This window comes from Peromyscus californicus, unplaced genomic scaffold (genome assembly GCF_007827085.1).
Source record: "Peromyscus californicus insignis strain IS unplaced genomic scaffold, ASM782708v3 Scaffold_16__1_contigs__length_79575227, whole genome shotgun sequence".
NCBI classification, from domain to species: domain Eukaryota; kingdom Metazoa; phylum Chordata; class Mammalia; order Rodentia; family Cricetidae; genus Peromyscus; species Peromyscus californicus.
Window position 1 is genome coordinate 43376750 of NW_026294458.1, and position 17773 is coordinate 43394522.

A 17773-nucleotide genomic window follows, 5' to 3' on the forward strand; every position below is an offset into this window, starting at 1 on the left:
TTTTGTGTCTTGTGGATTCTGAAAAGAATCCCAGAATTAAGTATAAAAGGTATGAGAAGTCAGATTTAAAATTTAAATGAAAAGACAAATCGTCCCATACAATAATAAGTTCCAGACTCAGGCTGAACCAGAGTGCCTTTTAAATGGTAATGGCCCCACTTTAAATGTAGAAAGCTTTAAAAGTTTTACATGCTGACAAGATAACTCAAAATTGTTTAAAAACTGGGATCCTCATAAAAATTTCAGCTTAATTCTACTCCAGGTATTGAGGTTGACATATTTTGATTAATGAGTCACAGCCCCAACCTATACACGACAAGAATGTCTTATTTGTGAAATGTATATCACTTCTTTTGGCCTTTTCTGTACCTCTCTATCTCTAGTACATTGATGTCATGTAGACCTCTGATTTTATGGCAATGAGCTTAGAGTGAGGACAGATTTTATTCAAATAGTTCACAAGTTTATGTCCAACATATGGTCATGCCCATATTAAATGGCTCCATATTTTCCTTGCCTCTGTATATAATTCATGCATCTTTGAGAACAGAATTTTTTTATTTTTCTAGAGTCCAAATGTTCAGAACAGTTAAATGCAGGTGCTTAGGTATATCCACTGATGCCTACATATGTTTATTGGCTAAATCATTAAATTTATTTGATTTTCCGTGTGTTTTCCTTCACGTATGTATGTGAACATGTGCATGCCTAGGGCTTGCAGAGGTCAGAAAAGGATTCTGGATCCACTGTAACTGGAGTTATGGGTGATTTGTGCCACTGTGTGAGTGCTGGAAACCAAACTCTGGTCCTCTGAAAGAAGTTAGTGGTTGTAACCACTGAACCATTTCTGTAGTCAGGGTTAGCTACATCTTAATCTCTCTGAAGTGGGAAACTGGAATGTAACGTTTACAATCCCTGTATTTAGCACTACAAAGAAGCATAAAGCCAATAATGCAATTTAAATTTGGGTACGTATTTATTTTTGAAGCTAACAAAAGTCTCACAAGATATATGAATCCTTCTCAAGAACTGTAATATTTGTATCTAAGTAAAAAAAAAAATAAACACTATATATTTAGTGGTTTTATGCATTTCACTAAATAATTACTTCAGAATCTCACAATAGAAATATATACAGTTTTACTGTAGATCTTGGTAGAATTTTTGAAGCAACAGTATTGTTTAGCTTTAATAAAACTATTAAAACTTTGCTGAAACTTAAAAAATGCTAAGACTTAAATTCTTAAAGACTCGCCATTTAAGCTAATAGAGTTCTTGAAAATTCAGAAACAATATATCAATAAATAGATTTCTGCTCATAAACTAGTGAAAGCTATAAAGATTCTTACACCTGTACTTTACACTAAACAAACTAGCAGTGTTAATTTAATAACCTGAATGAACTGCATTTTGTCTAATCTATAAAATGAAGTTATTATAGAGCAATGCTGTAAGACCATAAGTTATCATCCCATTAGTACCTATAGCTCTAGTACAGTCATAAAAATCACAATGAAATTGGAGCATGCTAAGTGTTACTTGTCTTTAAATCATGGTGGGTAATATGCTATACTGAGAGTATGAAGCTCCAAATGTTTGCGGTTTGTCAAATAAAAATCAGGATCTCTTTACAACTATTCCTTTCTTAAATGGAGCACATGAAATAGTCAAGGCAATAGTGAACTTCCTTTACAAAATTCTGGTGTTCTAAAATATTCACAGATAGCATAGCATTTATTATGCTGGTGTATACAAGACTGGTGTATACAGTCATATTTTCGTGTAGAAAGTGTTACAGTCAGTTTTGATTTTATGTAATCAGGTCTAGCAGTTGGTTGTACTTTTAGTCATCACACTTAAAGGTGACTATTTACACTCACAAGGTAAACACAATTTAAGTACACTTTAATTTCAAAGAAATAGAGCATAAAAGGGATTTACCATAATAAGTTTTTAACTAAGGTTATTTTTCATTAGTAGGCACCTTCATATTTTCAGAAATTAAGGGTCATAGATCATAATATTTTATTCAGCACATGTCACACCATGGAGAATCCATAACCAACAGGCTTATTTTCCCAATGCCCTGAACCAGGCCAGGTCAGTCATTACTATTGCTCCAACACGGAGAGATTAATTTAGGAGAAATGAAAGATATCATTTCTTAGATCATTTTATAGTTTAAGTCTCTAATTATGGATCTAATTTAAATAATCTTTAGCAATATTAAAGTACCACAGCAATATTAAAGACAATTCAAGGTCTCATCAAATATGATTCAACCTGGAAGCATGTATTCAGTTACTCTCAGTTCTTACTTGGAATATTTCTAACACAAGGTTTCTTATTCTCTAGATTACAATGGACTTTTTTAAAACTACATAAAATAAAGTTACAGTTAGCATTGGCAGGTAAATTTCTATATGTTGTTTTTACTTTTATCATAAACTCTATAAATATGAATTACAAGTATTCTTGTTCTAGATGTTTTATGCTTTATGTACTGTAGCATAAAGTGTTTCTATTTGCTGTGTTCATCTACCACAAAATCCAAGTATATTGCACAGTTACTCTAGAGAACACATAATTGACCTGGTATTAGCAGATGGATACATTAAATGAATTATGCATATTTACATAAAGTACTTTTCATCACATACATGTACCCATAAAATCATAAAAAAGTAAAAGAGAAAATAACAGATTAAGTCATTTTATATCCCTCACACTGATTTTCCAAGTCCATATTATCATATATCTCCAGGGAACAAAAACTCGACCTTAACACCTGAAAATGTAATGATATATGAGGAAGAGCAATTATTTTCAAGTATGTTCATCAAGTGTAGGTCAGCACATAGGCCAGCAGCTGAAGAGTTCAGCAATGTACTCAGAAACTAGCTGAAAATATTTCTCAGGATATGGGCTTAAAGCATGCATTTTCATCCTATTTTCTCTAAAGCTTAAACAAAGAGACAAACAAACAACAACAAAACATGTCCACTGCTATTTGAAAGTGTAAATTTATATTTAAAAGACAAATTACAGTTTTAAATAAAATATCCCTTTAAATGAACACACCAGAATAAGTCAGTTTAATATCCCTTCAACAAAAGCTCACTTCAATATCAATCTATAGAAAGCCATAAATTTGTGATATATTTAAATTTCATTTGCACAAATACTCTAAGCCTGTAAATTAATTTTATGTATTTTATATAACTAAATTAAGCATCTATATAGTCATACAGTTAAGAGTAGACTATCTTAAGAAGCAATTTATAAATAGAGCTCAGAAACTGATGATAGCATTTGATTATTCTGATTTATCACAGAATCTCCTTTACAATGGAAGATGTTATACTAACATCATCAAATCTCTTACAATTAAATAAGAAGTTCCTACAGAAATATCTGACCCTTCGTAATAGGATTTCAGGATACTCCCTATGTTCAGGTGTTGTCATTATATTATCAGCAGCTCATACAATCCCTGACACATTTTATATACTGAGTTTATTCCATGATTTATTTATTTAACTTTGACAGAAATTGCTCTAGAATAATAGATTTGGTTAAAAAAAAGGTACAGAATGTTTTTTTATGTGAACATCAACCAATATGTGTGTGTGTAGTTTTATGTGTGTATGTCATATGATATATGCTTCATGTGACCAACATGATTTTAAAATACTTTCCAGATAATCAATCCAAATACTGAGAAATAAATTTGGAGACAGGCTGAATGTTTTACACTGCATGAGACATTCCAATACGGAACCTGGTTCTGGATCCTTTATATCCGGCAAGTACACTGCCTATCATGTAGCAGGTCATTAAGAAATATGGTGAAAAAAATAAACATTGACATTTTTAGAACATATATAAAGACTAAAATTGTGTGTCATATAAGAGGCCATAGTGTTTATTCAAAGGGAATCACTATTCCAGACATTCTATAAAGATTTACTGCATGTGAATGTATTTTAAAATATCACAAATATTTACATGAAGAATGTTCATAGTATGAATTTTAAAATGAACATCAAATATATAGAATTGTTTAAACTAGGAATTTTCTGCTCTCTTTTTTGTTTGTTTTTGAATAACATTTTATGAGCTCTTTTACTATCATGTGATTTTATTAATTTTTTTCAATGACCTTTTGGAAGGCGGCTCAAAGTAAAAGGTAGATAACTGCTCAGAAAATTTTTAAATTATATAAAATTTACTGAAGCATCTTCCAATGTCCCTGTTCCCACAAGTCATATACCTTTAAATTCATTTTTCTGGATCTTAAACTTAACACGTGTTAATCTGTATTCATACTGAATGAAGAGAAGAGACTCATGGGGAAAACTGAAAACAACTTGTCTCTTTTACACGCGGTATTAGTTGGAATTTTCATTGAAATAAACAATATCAAAACACATGGATGCATTTAAAGACAATTCTATTGCTTTTCATTCCTTGATCTTAGACATTAATAAATGTTGTCCTGTGTAGATGGCCAAACCTATTTGAGTCATTATCTGACATTACCTGACCAAAAACAAAACAAAAAAAAACTACAGACAGAAAGCTGTGGTTAAAAAATAAATTAGTACATTGCATTTGATGTATTGGCATAATGTATAGTATTTTGAAACAGGAAAATCTTACTAAGATTAGATACAACTTTCAAATGAGTGGTACAGAAAGACTTTTACATGGAGGCCTTATCACCAACTCCATTAATATAGTTATTTTATAGCATTATGCAATCTATAAATATATCAAGTATATTTATATCATTATGCATTTTTATGAGTACTCTTCGGGGGGGTTGACTTATACTTCCATATCACTGTACCTCCATTAATACATTTTTTGTTTTGTTTTTGTTTTTGTTTTTTGAGACAGGGTTTCTCCATGTAGTTTTGGTGCCTGTCCTGGATCTCTCTCTATAGACCAGGCTGGCCTCGAAATCACAGAGATCTGCCTGGCTCTGTCTCCCGAGTGATGGGATTAAAGGTGTGTGCTACTGCTGCCTGGTTCCATTAATACATTTACTTATTCCATTGTACCATATATAAATATACCAAATATATTTATATCATCTTGCACTTTTATGAATATTGTTTTTGGGGAGTTGTTTGGCTTACATTTCTGTATCACTGTTAGGAAGTTAGGGCAGGAACACAAACTAGGCAGGAACTTGGAGGCAGGAGCTGATGCAGAGGCCATAGAGGAGTGATGATTAGTCTCATATGATTATTCTTTTATACTATTCAGTTTGGTAGGGAAAACGTGAGAAATGAGCTATGTATTTTTGTGAGGTACTTTTGTTTTGATCAATTCCTCTTAACTCATCAATTATGAATAATCACAAAGCAAGACCACTTAATGGGGGGGTAATACAATATATAATTCAGATTCTCAAAAAATATAATTGAGATGCTTGAATTTCTCTATATTTGTTTCTCTGCAGGGATAATGTTTTCCCAATATTTAACTCCTCAATAACTCTTTGCCTTCTGCTCCCCTCCCCGTGCTCTGGGCCAGGCTGTCACATCCATTCTCCTGAACAATAGCCACATTCCCACTTCTGCTCCTGCATGCCTCCAGCCCTCTCTTTGCTTTTGAGATGGACCTGAGTTCCTTTACCATCCACTTTACCTGAGATAATATTAAAGCCTACCTTCTTACCATGTTTTACATCCATTAAGTCTGCTGTCTTTCAAACTACACTTTTCTATTCCTTCTTTTGCTCAGTAAACTCCAGTCATACTGGACTCAGTTCTTCATATTTGTGGAGCACAATTCTTTACAAAACATTTCCTTCTAGCATTAATGTACTTCTTGCTCAGAACAAGTTATGTGTTTCTCTTCCCCGAGGATGAGGCTTAAATTGCACCTCAACACAGGCCCTTTTCAACGCTCTCATTTAATACACCACAATTGTCCTGTGACTTTTTATTCTGTTGCTTTGGTTGCTTTGTTCATTTTTTTTCTTTTTTATTTCTTTTTTTTTGTCTGTCTGTATTATTTACCAGGTTGGTATGGGGGAACAAAATATGCCCATGACCTCCACTTTTTCTTCATCACCTAAATTTTATTTTTATGCTTTGTTATTTTTGTTCTACATATAGTAATTTGCTCATTTATTGGAATTTTGTGAGTACTTTAGTTTATTATTATTTTATAATTATGTGCATGTGTGCACCTGCAGGTGGCCAAAAGCATAATCTCAGTGGATATGCAGTTACATGTGGTTGTGAGCCAATTAATGTGGGTGATTGAAAACACACTCCTATCCTAAACCATGCACTCTAAATCACTGTGCCATCTCTTCAGTCACCAAATTTTACATACTAAAAACGTTACTCAAGATAGAGCAGTAATAATAGCAATATACTTTCTATTTTTGAGGAAATAATGATGTATATATAAATGTTAAGTTTATTTGATTGTTGTAGACATGTTATTAATTTAATATTTTATTTAATTACATTATTAGCAATGTATGGACAGATGCATATTGTTTTAATTACTTAACTATGCATATCGATGTCTATCATGTTTAGATTGCCAAGAACTTTTAAGCCAAAGGAAGGAGACTTCTATGAATGTTGCAATGTAGTTGACTTTTAAGTAGAATTTTTTTTCTATTGGCAACAAATGGAACATGAAGAAGAAATACTTGTGTGGGAGGAGAGGGAAGTGGCTGTTGAGATTGTGCAAGAAAGAAAAAGTTTATAGACAAATAGAAAAGATTGTGCAACAGAGAATGGTTTTGTAGACAAATATGAGATTTGTTATGAATTCTCTTGGACTCAAAAGTCTTATGCATTATCTTCTTTATATCTTTAAAATAACATTTCTCCATTAGAGAATCAACAATGCATTATATTGGTTTTTAATAATTTTATTTATGTTACTTTTAGTATACTTTTAGTATAAAGGACATAGCTTTAATGAACATGTAACAATTTTTATGCAATAAGATTTTCAAATATAGTTTATTTGTAACTCAGAGCAAATAATATACAGAATCTGATGAGCACTCTTGAATCAGTAAAAAAAAAATACTCTTTATATTGGGTGTTATTCTTAATGACTCCACAACTTGAACTTCCTATTTATAATAAAATCAAATTCTAGATTTTATGTATAATTATATCTATCAAGAGGACATGCGATAATAATCTCAAACATCCCTACACCTATCAATAGCTTATATTTGAAAATAATTTCTAACTATTGTGAAGAATCTTTCAGAAATATTGTCAATAAATTATCTAATTGTTCTTCTTAAAAATATATTAACTAATTTCTTGTATTTCTTCCATTTTAACAATTTATGAGTGGTGCTCCTGATAGTGCAGTTAATTTTAGATCATTGATTTTTAGGCAGATATTTTGTGCTTTAACATGTTTACTTATCTTTACATACAATTTCAGTTTTCTTGCCATAATTTCATCCAAATCAATCAATTAATAAAACCAACTAGTACCACGGTGAATGTTTGTCCAGTATTATCTGGTAACAAGTCATATCACACAATGGTGATAATAAAATAAATTCACTGCTTCATCTAGCCAAACAAGTTGACTTAATGAATTATTTTGTAAGCAATTGTTTTTTTTATAAACATGAGCACCCTAAGAGATGCATCAACTCATTCAGACTACATGGTACCCTGCTAAAGGAGCATAAATAGATCCCTGATGGCCAGTAGCCACTGTAATTGTTACACATGATTAACTTACACATGAAGTAAGACTCAGTTTTCTATTCACTAGTAAGGAGATGCAAGGTATGTGTGTGTGTGTGTGTGTGTGTGTGTGTATATATATATATATATATATATAAAATCTGTATATATATACTGATTAAAATATGAGTTTAAATAAAATTTACTAATTCCTCAATAATACTGTGGTTTTTAAAAATGCAAGGGTAAATAATGGCATATGAGAGACCGTCTAACAGAAATTATATTTCTACTTAATCAGATGAAGTGTTGTGGGAAGCACCACTACCTTCATATTGATTCAAAGAGCATTGGGTAATAGAAAGAAAGAGTCAATCTATTTATTTTATCTTCACAGAACATTTTCTCTTTACAGCTTTCCACCCAGTTCAAAGACCAGAATCCTTGTCTATAGTGAGGTTCCCCTTAGTCTGTCTTAATAGGGAGGTAGCTCACTTCTTGTCAGCACCATTATTTGACCCTGCCTTAGTGTGGAAGATTGGGGATGGGGTAGGAGGTCAGAGGATGAATGTAGTCTATTCAGCCATGAAGGATTTTATATATAATCATTTGACAAAAATAGACACAGCGCAATGACATTTCATTTTGTGAATGTTCTTAATCAAGAAGGAAGCTTATTGAAAAATGAAAATCTTTTCTATATGAAATAGCACATTTTAAAAAATTAATAAAATTACAAGCAATGTGAAAAATATCTTCTAAAAACGAATATCTCTGACATTTATTTTTACATCTATTACAATTAAATGCAAATTTTACTTGAATCTTTCTGTGTTGTTCATATAATTCTGTAACAGTCCACATTTTAGATAGACAAGCATTCATGTCCAGTTCGCTGTCTCTTTATGAAATTACCAATTAAACTTTCTTTAAAATATTCAGAAAAGTAATCTATAGAAGGGTGATAATTTATCATTAATTTTCATGATAATTTTGGTATTCTCTAAATTTGTCAAAACCTCTAATCATCCCAATATTACAAATAACCATTTATTACTGATGAAAAATTTGACCATACTTTGTAACTTTGTCCTGGAGAACAAACTCAATTTATCCAACTTTAACTTTGGGTACCAGTAAGTTTATACTTGCATTTTTAGTATATTAATACATATTCAAATTAACAGTTTTATTTGGGGATACTTAATGGTGCTTTTTAGGTTTTGGGATGGCAGGATAATATGCCCAAGCACTAAGTTAAGCTAATTGGAGCAAATAATAAGGTTCAGATGTTTCCTATTTACTCTAGGTTAAAAAAATCATTAAAAGGAATGTAAAATTCACTAAGAGAAGGAAAAAAATTACTCTAACAGGTTAAGAAACATCTCCACTAGGCTCTTTCATTTGAATGTGAATATTTGAATATGAATATTTGTAAGGCCATAGTTTAGCATAACATGCTTCAGTAGAATAGCACTTTATTTTGGGGGATGTTCATATGTGTTTTATTTGTTTGAATAAAACCAGGGCCTAGGATTGGTGCTGACTTACATGGGTACTACAGATATTAACTATTCAGGAAAATTCAGACTGGAATCACTTTAAACTTTGTAGTGAACGTGAATCTCAAACTACACACACTTTTCATTTCCATAAACAATAGTATTGGTATTAAATAAATATCTGATTTCCTCAGTTTTAAAGATTGTTTTCCTTTCAAATAAAGTAAGTAAGTACATGTTATTTTCCATAGTTTGTATTCCCAAATAAGTAAACTAAACTATGTCTGGGTACTTAATACCAATAATCCTTGAAGAGCAACCAGGGATGCTGTCTGAAGCTATACCACTGTGGAAGAGAAGGTATGGCATTATAGCTGTCACTTACATGACATGTCAAAGTCATGGGGATAATATATGTTTTCCAAATAAGTAATTGAGATTAAATTTTTTGTCAGATAAAAAATAAGTAAAACATGCCAATAGTGTTGTTTATAAACAGGAACATGTGAATTGTTTCCGAATGATTGTTTCATTTCTATATAAAATAATATGGCCACATAAACAATTATGACAAAAGTAAGGCTTTGTTATTTAGCTTGCCTTCTCTCTCAACCTCCTGCCTATCAAACACAAAGTACACACTCTCGTCTGACCTCTATTTGTACTTTCCGAAAATGTTCTCTAGACCATTATGCCGGTGTCTTACATGTTAAATGGCAAATATAATTGATCAAAGCTGAATTAGCGATAAAGTCTGCGTAGAGTGTCTCTGCTAACAGGTGACATATTAGTGATCCTCACTGTATCAGTGAGAGCATCCAACCAGGTACCTCTAGAAAACTTTTATGGTTGTTTGATACTTAGTGTGAAAGCAATATAGGACATGCAGGTGATATTTTTCTGTATCCTTAAACATTCATAGCAGAACTCCAAAGAGATACATTTCATGAAACATTGAGCAGAAGGAAAGAAAATACTCAAATATTCCACATGCTTTTCATCACCCCACACACACACACACACACTCACAGCATTCGCCTTCAGCTTTCCACTACCCACTGGTGAAAGTCCTCTAAAAATCCGATAACAACTAGACTTTATGAATAGGATATTCATAACTTGGAATTTCAGATTTAACACTCATCTGCCCAGTTCTCTCAAAAATAGAGATACCAATTCAGATACGTGAGCATTTGTTGTAAGAATAATTTGAAGAAGAGAATGGTAGACAAAGTTCCGAAACTGAGTAAGGTCGACGCACAGTTCCTGGAGAAAACAGGCAGATCATTAGTTACAGGTGACTAGGGTCCAGCAAGAGTCATGACCTTTCTCTCAAGAAGCTCTGGAGAAGAATCCACACGTTGCTGTTTTGTAAAAGATTCTCCAAGAAGCAGTTAGGTCTGTGCCATGGAGGTTGACCTCCAGTGGAGACTGCGCAACGGGGGAGCAGTCAGACAAATGCCCCTAAGGGACCCATGTGCTGTGGCAGCTCAAGCATTGGAAAGAATCCTAGAGATAGAAGGCAGCTGAGCTCCAGGGGCAGCTGGTCCCAGGCAATGCAATCAGGGCTCTCTGGTCAGGAAACATCCTAGACACCACAGTGTGGCAAGTCCAGAGGAGCTGACCCAGGGACAAAGTTACCTGCCACAGTGGACAAGAGTACTCACTCCAGACGCACCCCCCCCCCCCCCCAGCCCTTCCGTTTGTCCCTTACCTTGGTTGGAGACATGACTGCAGTCGCCTGTCCAAGCTGTCAGCAGGGGCAAGAAGAAACCAAATTGCAAAAGAAATTCCCGGACTTCGCAGCCCCCCATGGCTCGCGCTGGCTCTCTTCTCCCCCTTAAAAAGAAGTGGCAGTCGCGCAGCCAGGTGTTCCTGGCAGGGTGGGGGTCCTGGCCCAAGCTCTCTTCTTCTTCCTCCTCCTCTTCCTCCTCCACCCGGCCCGCAGGGGAAGTCCCGGGGCGCCCCCCGCGTGAGGCCCCGTGAGCAGGGCACGAGGGTCCAGGCTGTCCAGGTGCAGGAGCAGCTGCTTCGGAGGAGGATGCTGCCTGCGCCGCCGCCGGGGAGCTCCTGGCGGCTGGAGGCGAGGGGAATTGCATCCACCGCCGTGTCCCGCTCGAGCGAGGACTATTCACTTGGGCCCCAGAGAGCGCGCGCGCAAGAGCGAGCTCAGGCTGTAGTTTGGGGGAGGGGAAGGAGGACGGGGCGGGGGGTGGGGGGGAAGGTGCCTGAAGGAGGGTACTGGGGGTTGGTAGGGATGTCCAGTTGGGTAGTGAAGGTGCAGTTCTGGGGACCCTAGCGTTTCTCTTGACCCAAGTTGGCACTTGCAGAGCCCAGAGCAGAGGGGGTACAGCAGACAGCAAGGCTAGCCTGGGCGACCAGAACTTTCCCCTGGCTGGTGTCTGGGGAACCAGGCGAATGAGGCTCTGCGGGGGTCTCAAATGGTCCCAGGAGGCAGCGGACCAAGCGCTCAGCCTCTTGACTGAGTGACCTGGTCTAAGTGGCGATTCCTGGGCACCACAGATTAGGTGGCATCTGCGCCTCCCCCAGGCCGTGGCAGCGGCTTACTTACTGGGTATCACTGAAGCTACCTTAGTCCCCCAATCACTTGCGTCCCCCCTCCCCCATGTAGTGATAGACTGTCCCCTCTGGACACCACCTTCCCTTTCGCCACATTTCTCCCGATGCAAGGGGTGAGGGTTGCAGGTCAGCGCCCTGGGCACAGCTTGGTGATGGTGGCGGTCAGCTCTGAAGTGTCTGAGTGCCAGCCTTCCAAACTTGGCCACCAGAGCGAACCAGCAAGCTCTCTGGCCACCTCTCCTCTTCCAAGTCCTTGGAAAGCATAGGGATGGAAGAAGCGATAGAGAGGAGCCACTGCAGGCTGGAAGTCGACTGGTGCCTGGCACCTTGGCTCGCCTAGGTCTTCGCGTCGGCATACGGTGGTGACTTCGCCAGGGAGGTCACCAGCATCATCATGGCAGCTTTGGTGCCCGGCTTCCGAAGGGCCTCGACAGCCCGGTGTTCGGCGGCGGCGGGCTACGCGCGGAGAGCAGCCCAAGGGCTCAGTTCTGCGTGGCCAAGTCCAAGGCAGCGCGCGCGCGGCGATTGGTGCGCTCTCCTCGAGAGACGGCCCTTCTCCGCACCCACTGCCTCCCAGGTCGGGGCGCTTCTAAGCTGGTGCACCGGCTACTTGGTGGGACCCCACCCTGGGCCGAAGAACAGGACTAGCTGATGAGAAGAGGTGTTGCCACCTGCAGTCTCCGATCTGCCTGCCGAGACCGGTGCACGGAGGGCAGGGCCCTAGAGCGCTGCTGAGCTCGGTGGAGCCCCGCGATCTGGCAGCAGCTGTGGCACGGGTGCCGCCAATTCGGCGCTAGAGGGGGTTAGTAGACAACAAAAATCTACTCACTGCTCGCAGGTGGAAGAGCAGGCTAAACCTGCGAACAAGCAGAAGGGTGGTTTCAGGGTAAACTTACAGTGTCTGTTGGGTCTCACTGGCGTTGTCATTTCTGTAATGCATTCGTTAATGTGATTATCGTTTTCTTTATTGAAGGCACGCAGATTGTCAGTCTTGAGTGAGGATTTAAAAAAAAAAAAAACCCATCTCCAAAGGCACTAGGAAGGGGTTATTTGAAGGTTTATTGACGGCACTGGAGAAAAGTGAAGCGAATTTCTATAGCATAGAAAGGATATTTTCAAAGTGGGCGGAAGGTTCAGGTGGGGGAAAGGTTGTGTCAGGAACGTTAAAGGAGTAGGTGTAATAAGAGGTTTTTACCAGAGATTCTGGAAATGAAGCAGGGTTTCCAGGCAATTCGATACAGCTCAGTGTTGTTTGTGGTTCGCATCCCAGTTAAGGGATTGCAGTCCATGTCTTACAGTCAATCAAAGGGGAAAAAAAGGAGCAAGGGACGCCCAGAATCTAAAAGCTGCTCTCATGGAGAGAAATGTGTGATGAAGCTTTCTAATTGGTGGCTACTTTCACAGTCATTATGAATTCATACACAGCTTTTCAAAGATGTCCACGCCAATTTAAATGTATGCAAATCACATCTACGAAGATGGAGTTCGTATATTAGTGTTTCCAGTAGTGAAATCTGATTTTGCTACTCATTTTACCAGTATTACTGATATTGACTAATGACACAGGCATTTGCAAATTCAATTTAGTTTACTAACTCAGGTGTAAAATAAAAATCTACGTGGCTACACCACAAGACATTCTGTCTAAGTAGTCTTTCCAGAGTGCTTAATGACTACGCTGGTGGTTTGATTATATATAATAATTCCTTTTTCCCTATATTCTCAGTGGAAAATAATTAACATAATTTCAGCATCACATTTATAAATGAGCATTTAAACTCCAGTTTTAATGTTTTATTTGATCTTAAATTTGAAACAATTCATTATAAACAATGAAACAGTCAGAAGCTGTACTTAAAATCATATTAGAAGGGAATGATTCTAATGGAAAGAAAATGAAGGGAATAACAAACGGAAACAAAGCTGTGGGTCATTTCCCAAGACTCATGCTCAATTTCACAGCAGAATACGATGTCTGAAACAAACTTCAAAGTAGCTCTAACACTTGGTTATAGCGATCTTCCCTCTTACTGTACCAACCATTTATCCCCTCTTCACTATTTGTTTAAATAAGCCAAATCAGAGCTTTACATAACATGGACCACCTATTCAGATGTCTTACTGATTGTGACTTTAAAAAAAATTAGTGACAAGATTTTTCCCTATATTAAAACATGTGTCATAAGTTTAGAAACACTTTGATACTGTTTCTTGCATTTTTAGAAGATAAGGAAATATTAGTTTTAAAAAACCCAACAATGAATTAAATTATCATGACCATTGATTATAGATAGTCTCACATACAGTATTCAGGTAGAAAAGTAAGTTAATCCATGAGTTGGGTTACGGTTATTAATTCCTAAATTTTATAATAACATTAATTAATAAAACAATTTGGCCATATATATTCACACAAAGTATACATACATATATACATTCTAATTTTTTGTCATATATTCATTCACTTCACTCACAGAAGAGAGTTAAGTGCAAACTATTTTGTATGAATAAAACTAATTTGCTGTATAAGTTTGCCTTGGAAAACTCAGCCCTAAACTAAATGGGATGTCTCCATCAAATGCTTCCCCTAGAGTGGGGAGGGGGGTTCAGAGAATCCTGTGGAAGAGAAGGCAGAGTGTAAGAGCCAAAGGGGATAGGGGACACTAAGACCAAGGCCCTGTCAATCACCATGAGCAAAGCTCATGTGAACTCATAGACACTGAGGCAGCATGCACAGGATCTTCAGAGGCCTGCACCAGGTCCTCTGCATATATATGTGTGTGTGTGTGTGTGTGTGTGTGTGTGTGTGTGTGTGTGTGTGTGTGTGTGTGTGTATGTATATAATGTATATAATGTCTTCAAGCTTAATGTTTTTATGAGATCCCTGAGTGTGAAAACAAGTAGGTCTCTGATTTTTGTGCCTATTCCTGGATTCTTTTCCTTCTGTTTGTTTGCTTTATCTATCTTTGATGTGGTGATTTTTGTTTTAGCTTATATTTTATTTTAGTATTATCCCTTAGAAGCCTGTTTTCTAATGAGAGATAAAAAGGGGTTGGATCCAAATGGGAGGGGAGGTGGGAAGGAACAGGGAGGAGTAGAGGAAGGGGAGACCATAATCAGAATATATTATGTGAGAAAAAAGTATATTTTCAATAAAAGAAAAGAAATAATAACTAGAAAAAATAAAATAAAGTACAGGCATGGGAATCATATGTGAACTAGATGCAACTGCTGAGCAGAGACACACTTCCGTTTCGGTTTTTCAGCAGTGTTGTCATATTTGCTGACATGTGACAGTTTCAAAATTATAAGCCACTCAAAGAACCAGATGCAATATTCATGTAGATTTATCTGCTCTTGTCTATTTGAATCATACCCATATTCATAAAGGCATTCATGTCCCATTTTTCAGAGCTATATTCTTCAGAATTCTTTTGTATTCTTTCAGAACATTGTTCTTCAAGATATATGTGATCTGATTTCAGGTGAGAAATGATTAAATTTTTATTAAGTGAAAGATATATGACACAAAAAAATCCAACCCAACTACTCACTTATAGTAGGAAAAAATCATTATTAAATGCTATTTGCTTTGTAAAATGATGAAGAGAGTGGATATTTAACCTGCAATTAATTCCTTTGAGGAAAAACAAGAAGGATTATATTGTTTAATACTCAGCATGTTTCAAGGATGGAGACAGTCTCAAGTATATTATTCTGGCAGAAGAGTAAATTAATCCATTTACAGCAGTAATTTGCATTCTCTAAGGTCAAGAAAGAAGAAAAACAAATAAAGAGCTCTGATCCTCAAAGATGTCATGAAACATCAGGTCTTAAAGGATTAAGTTTGCAACTCAGATGTACACAACTGCATGAGCCTTTTTACTGATACCAAAGTCAGTGACCTGCTATGGACAACAATATTTTCATGCCATCAACTTTAATATCTGAGTTAAGGAAAAGATTGACTTCTATATGATTTAGCATACAAAAAGCATAAGCAAAATTCAATAGCTAAAGTAAAGATATCTACAAATTCAAATATATATAGCTAGTCTGAGGTTCTTTGCTTAGAAATTGAGTACCTCTTTTCAGTGATCAAAGAACTTCCCTATTTTTTTTGGACTGGATAAAATCATTACATTTAATATTAAGCCCAAATATATTTCTTGTTGTTTTATGTATTTCAAGGCATGATACAAAATAAATCAGGATTAAATAAATGTAGCATAGTCTTGGATAATGAATATGCACTAATATAAATCAACTTAATAGTTGTGGTTTCTTGCTTTATTAACTTGGAAATTTTTATATTTAACTATAGAAATTTAATTTTAACTGCACATACTTTGAACCTTATTATGTTTCTAATACTATGAAATTTAACCCTGAATTATAAATGGATCTCTTGCGAGCTTTTGTTCTTAGGGTGAGCAAAGGTCACTCTTATGATGGCTCCAGATAGATAGAAGTATATAGTATGTATTATGTATATATAGTACTTTATAATGTTCTATGGACTAAATTGTTAGTAGCCAAAGTGTTTTAATAATCATTGAAAAATAGAACAGTGGCACTCAAATATATTTTTTTGCTAATAGATATGTAGGTAGAAATATTGAATTATTCTAAAAAAATCTATGAAGATCAAATTTTACCAAATAGCATAATTGCTATTTAAGCACATATAAAATCTGGGTGTAATGGCTCACCCTGTAATTACAGAATTTCCTAGGCTGAGGTGGGATCATTGCTTATTTAAGGATTAGTCCATGCTAAATAACGAGTTATAGGCTAGAGCTGACCTGTGTGTGGAGTGAGGCCCTGTCTCAAAATAAACACATCATCATTTAAAAATTTTGTTTTTGTGGAGATGCTTTTGAAAATATGCAGTGCCCTAGGTAAAATCATATATGAGTGCAAAGTTAGGCAGTAATATGAAGAACCATATTTGTCAAATGAGTGACAATCATTCTACAAAACTTATTATTTCATAGTTATGAGTGAGTATCTACAGATACTTACATCCCATGAAAACAATGTAATAGACAGAGGTAAAGATTCACAATATGCTTAGAGTAATATGAAATTCTTCACATAAAATTCACATATTAGGCACATTAAATTGTCAATGGCATGCTGTATCTCATATGGATTATAACACTGTGACTAAGACTTCCTTTTCAGCTTTCCAAACTTAATGTACAAGAAAGCATGCAGAGGCTGAAAAGTACAAATATAAACCCTGATGACAAAAAATCTGAAACACTTCCTTACAAGAACTTTGGATACAAAGTCCTGCTTTTCGGACACATCTAGAGATCACTTCTCTTTATCTACTGCTTTGTCTGCCCTGGGTTCATTATAACAAAAACATGGTTTGCATTATTTATACCAAAGTACCTGAAATGTACATTTGATAACTGTTATCAAAATGATAATATTTCTAATAAACTTATGTTTATGTAATTGTTCTTGTAAAATCTAGTTTTATTATTTTCTGGGGTAGTGCACAGAGCTTCTCAATGTAGGAAGATCACAAAACAAAGCAAAACACATTTTTATTAAATTATGTTTGAATACTTGAATGCAAAACTAAGAGCAGCATCCCTGCTATATTTTTTACAATGAAAGTAAATCACGTGTATTTAACTGTACAAATATTTATTTAAATTTAGCTTTGCTTTTTCCATCAATTGTTGCCTGTTTGACATTTAGAAAATGCTAGTTAATGATATTTATTTTTATTCAATGAAGACAAAGTTGTTTTGACACAGCTGGCCATTCTGGAGCATGAAAGATAAACTAAATGGCTTGTTACCTATAAGATGGAATAAATTTACATGTTATCACTTAAAAATTTCTCCATAATTTATTCAAATTATTTTGGGGATAGCATTATAAATGCAACTGTTTAATCTTCAATATTGTATTTGATGTCGGTAAATTGTTGTGGTAGAGTCTTAAGAGATTGAACCCATCTACATCAAGAGC

At 35.8% G+C, this 17773-nt stretch overlaps 1 protein-coding gene across 4 annotated transcripts in view; it reads right to left on the bottom strand.

Moving 5' to 3' along the window:
- Positions 1-13444, bottom strand: part of Epha6 (EPH receptor A6) — a 935524-nt gene extending 922080 nt beyond the window's left edge. The window contains exon 1 of one of the 4 annotated variants that reach the window (XR_008218857.1): positions 10914-12743. Coding sequence is in view for 2 of the 4 variants with exons in the window: in XM_052740946.1 (XP_052596906.1) it covers positions 10914-11298 (385 nt within the window). In the remaining 2 variants the exon portion in view is untranslated. Of the gene's footprint in view, positions 1-10913 lie in introns of all 4 variants that reach the window. The other 3 variants (XM_052740946.1, XM_052740947.1, XM_052740948.1) reach the window with 3 other exon arrangements.
- Positions 13445-17773: the final 4329 nt, after the last annotated feature.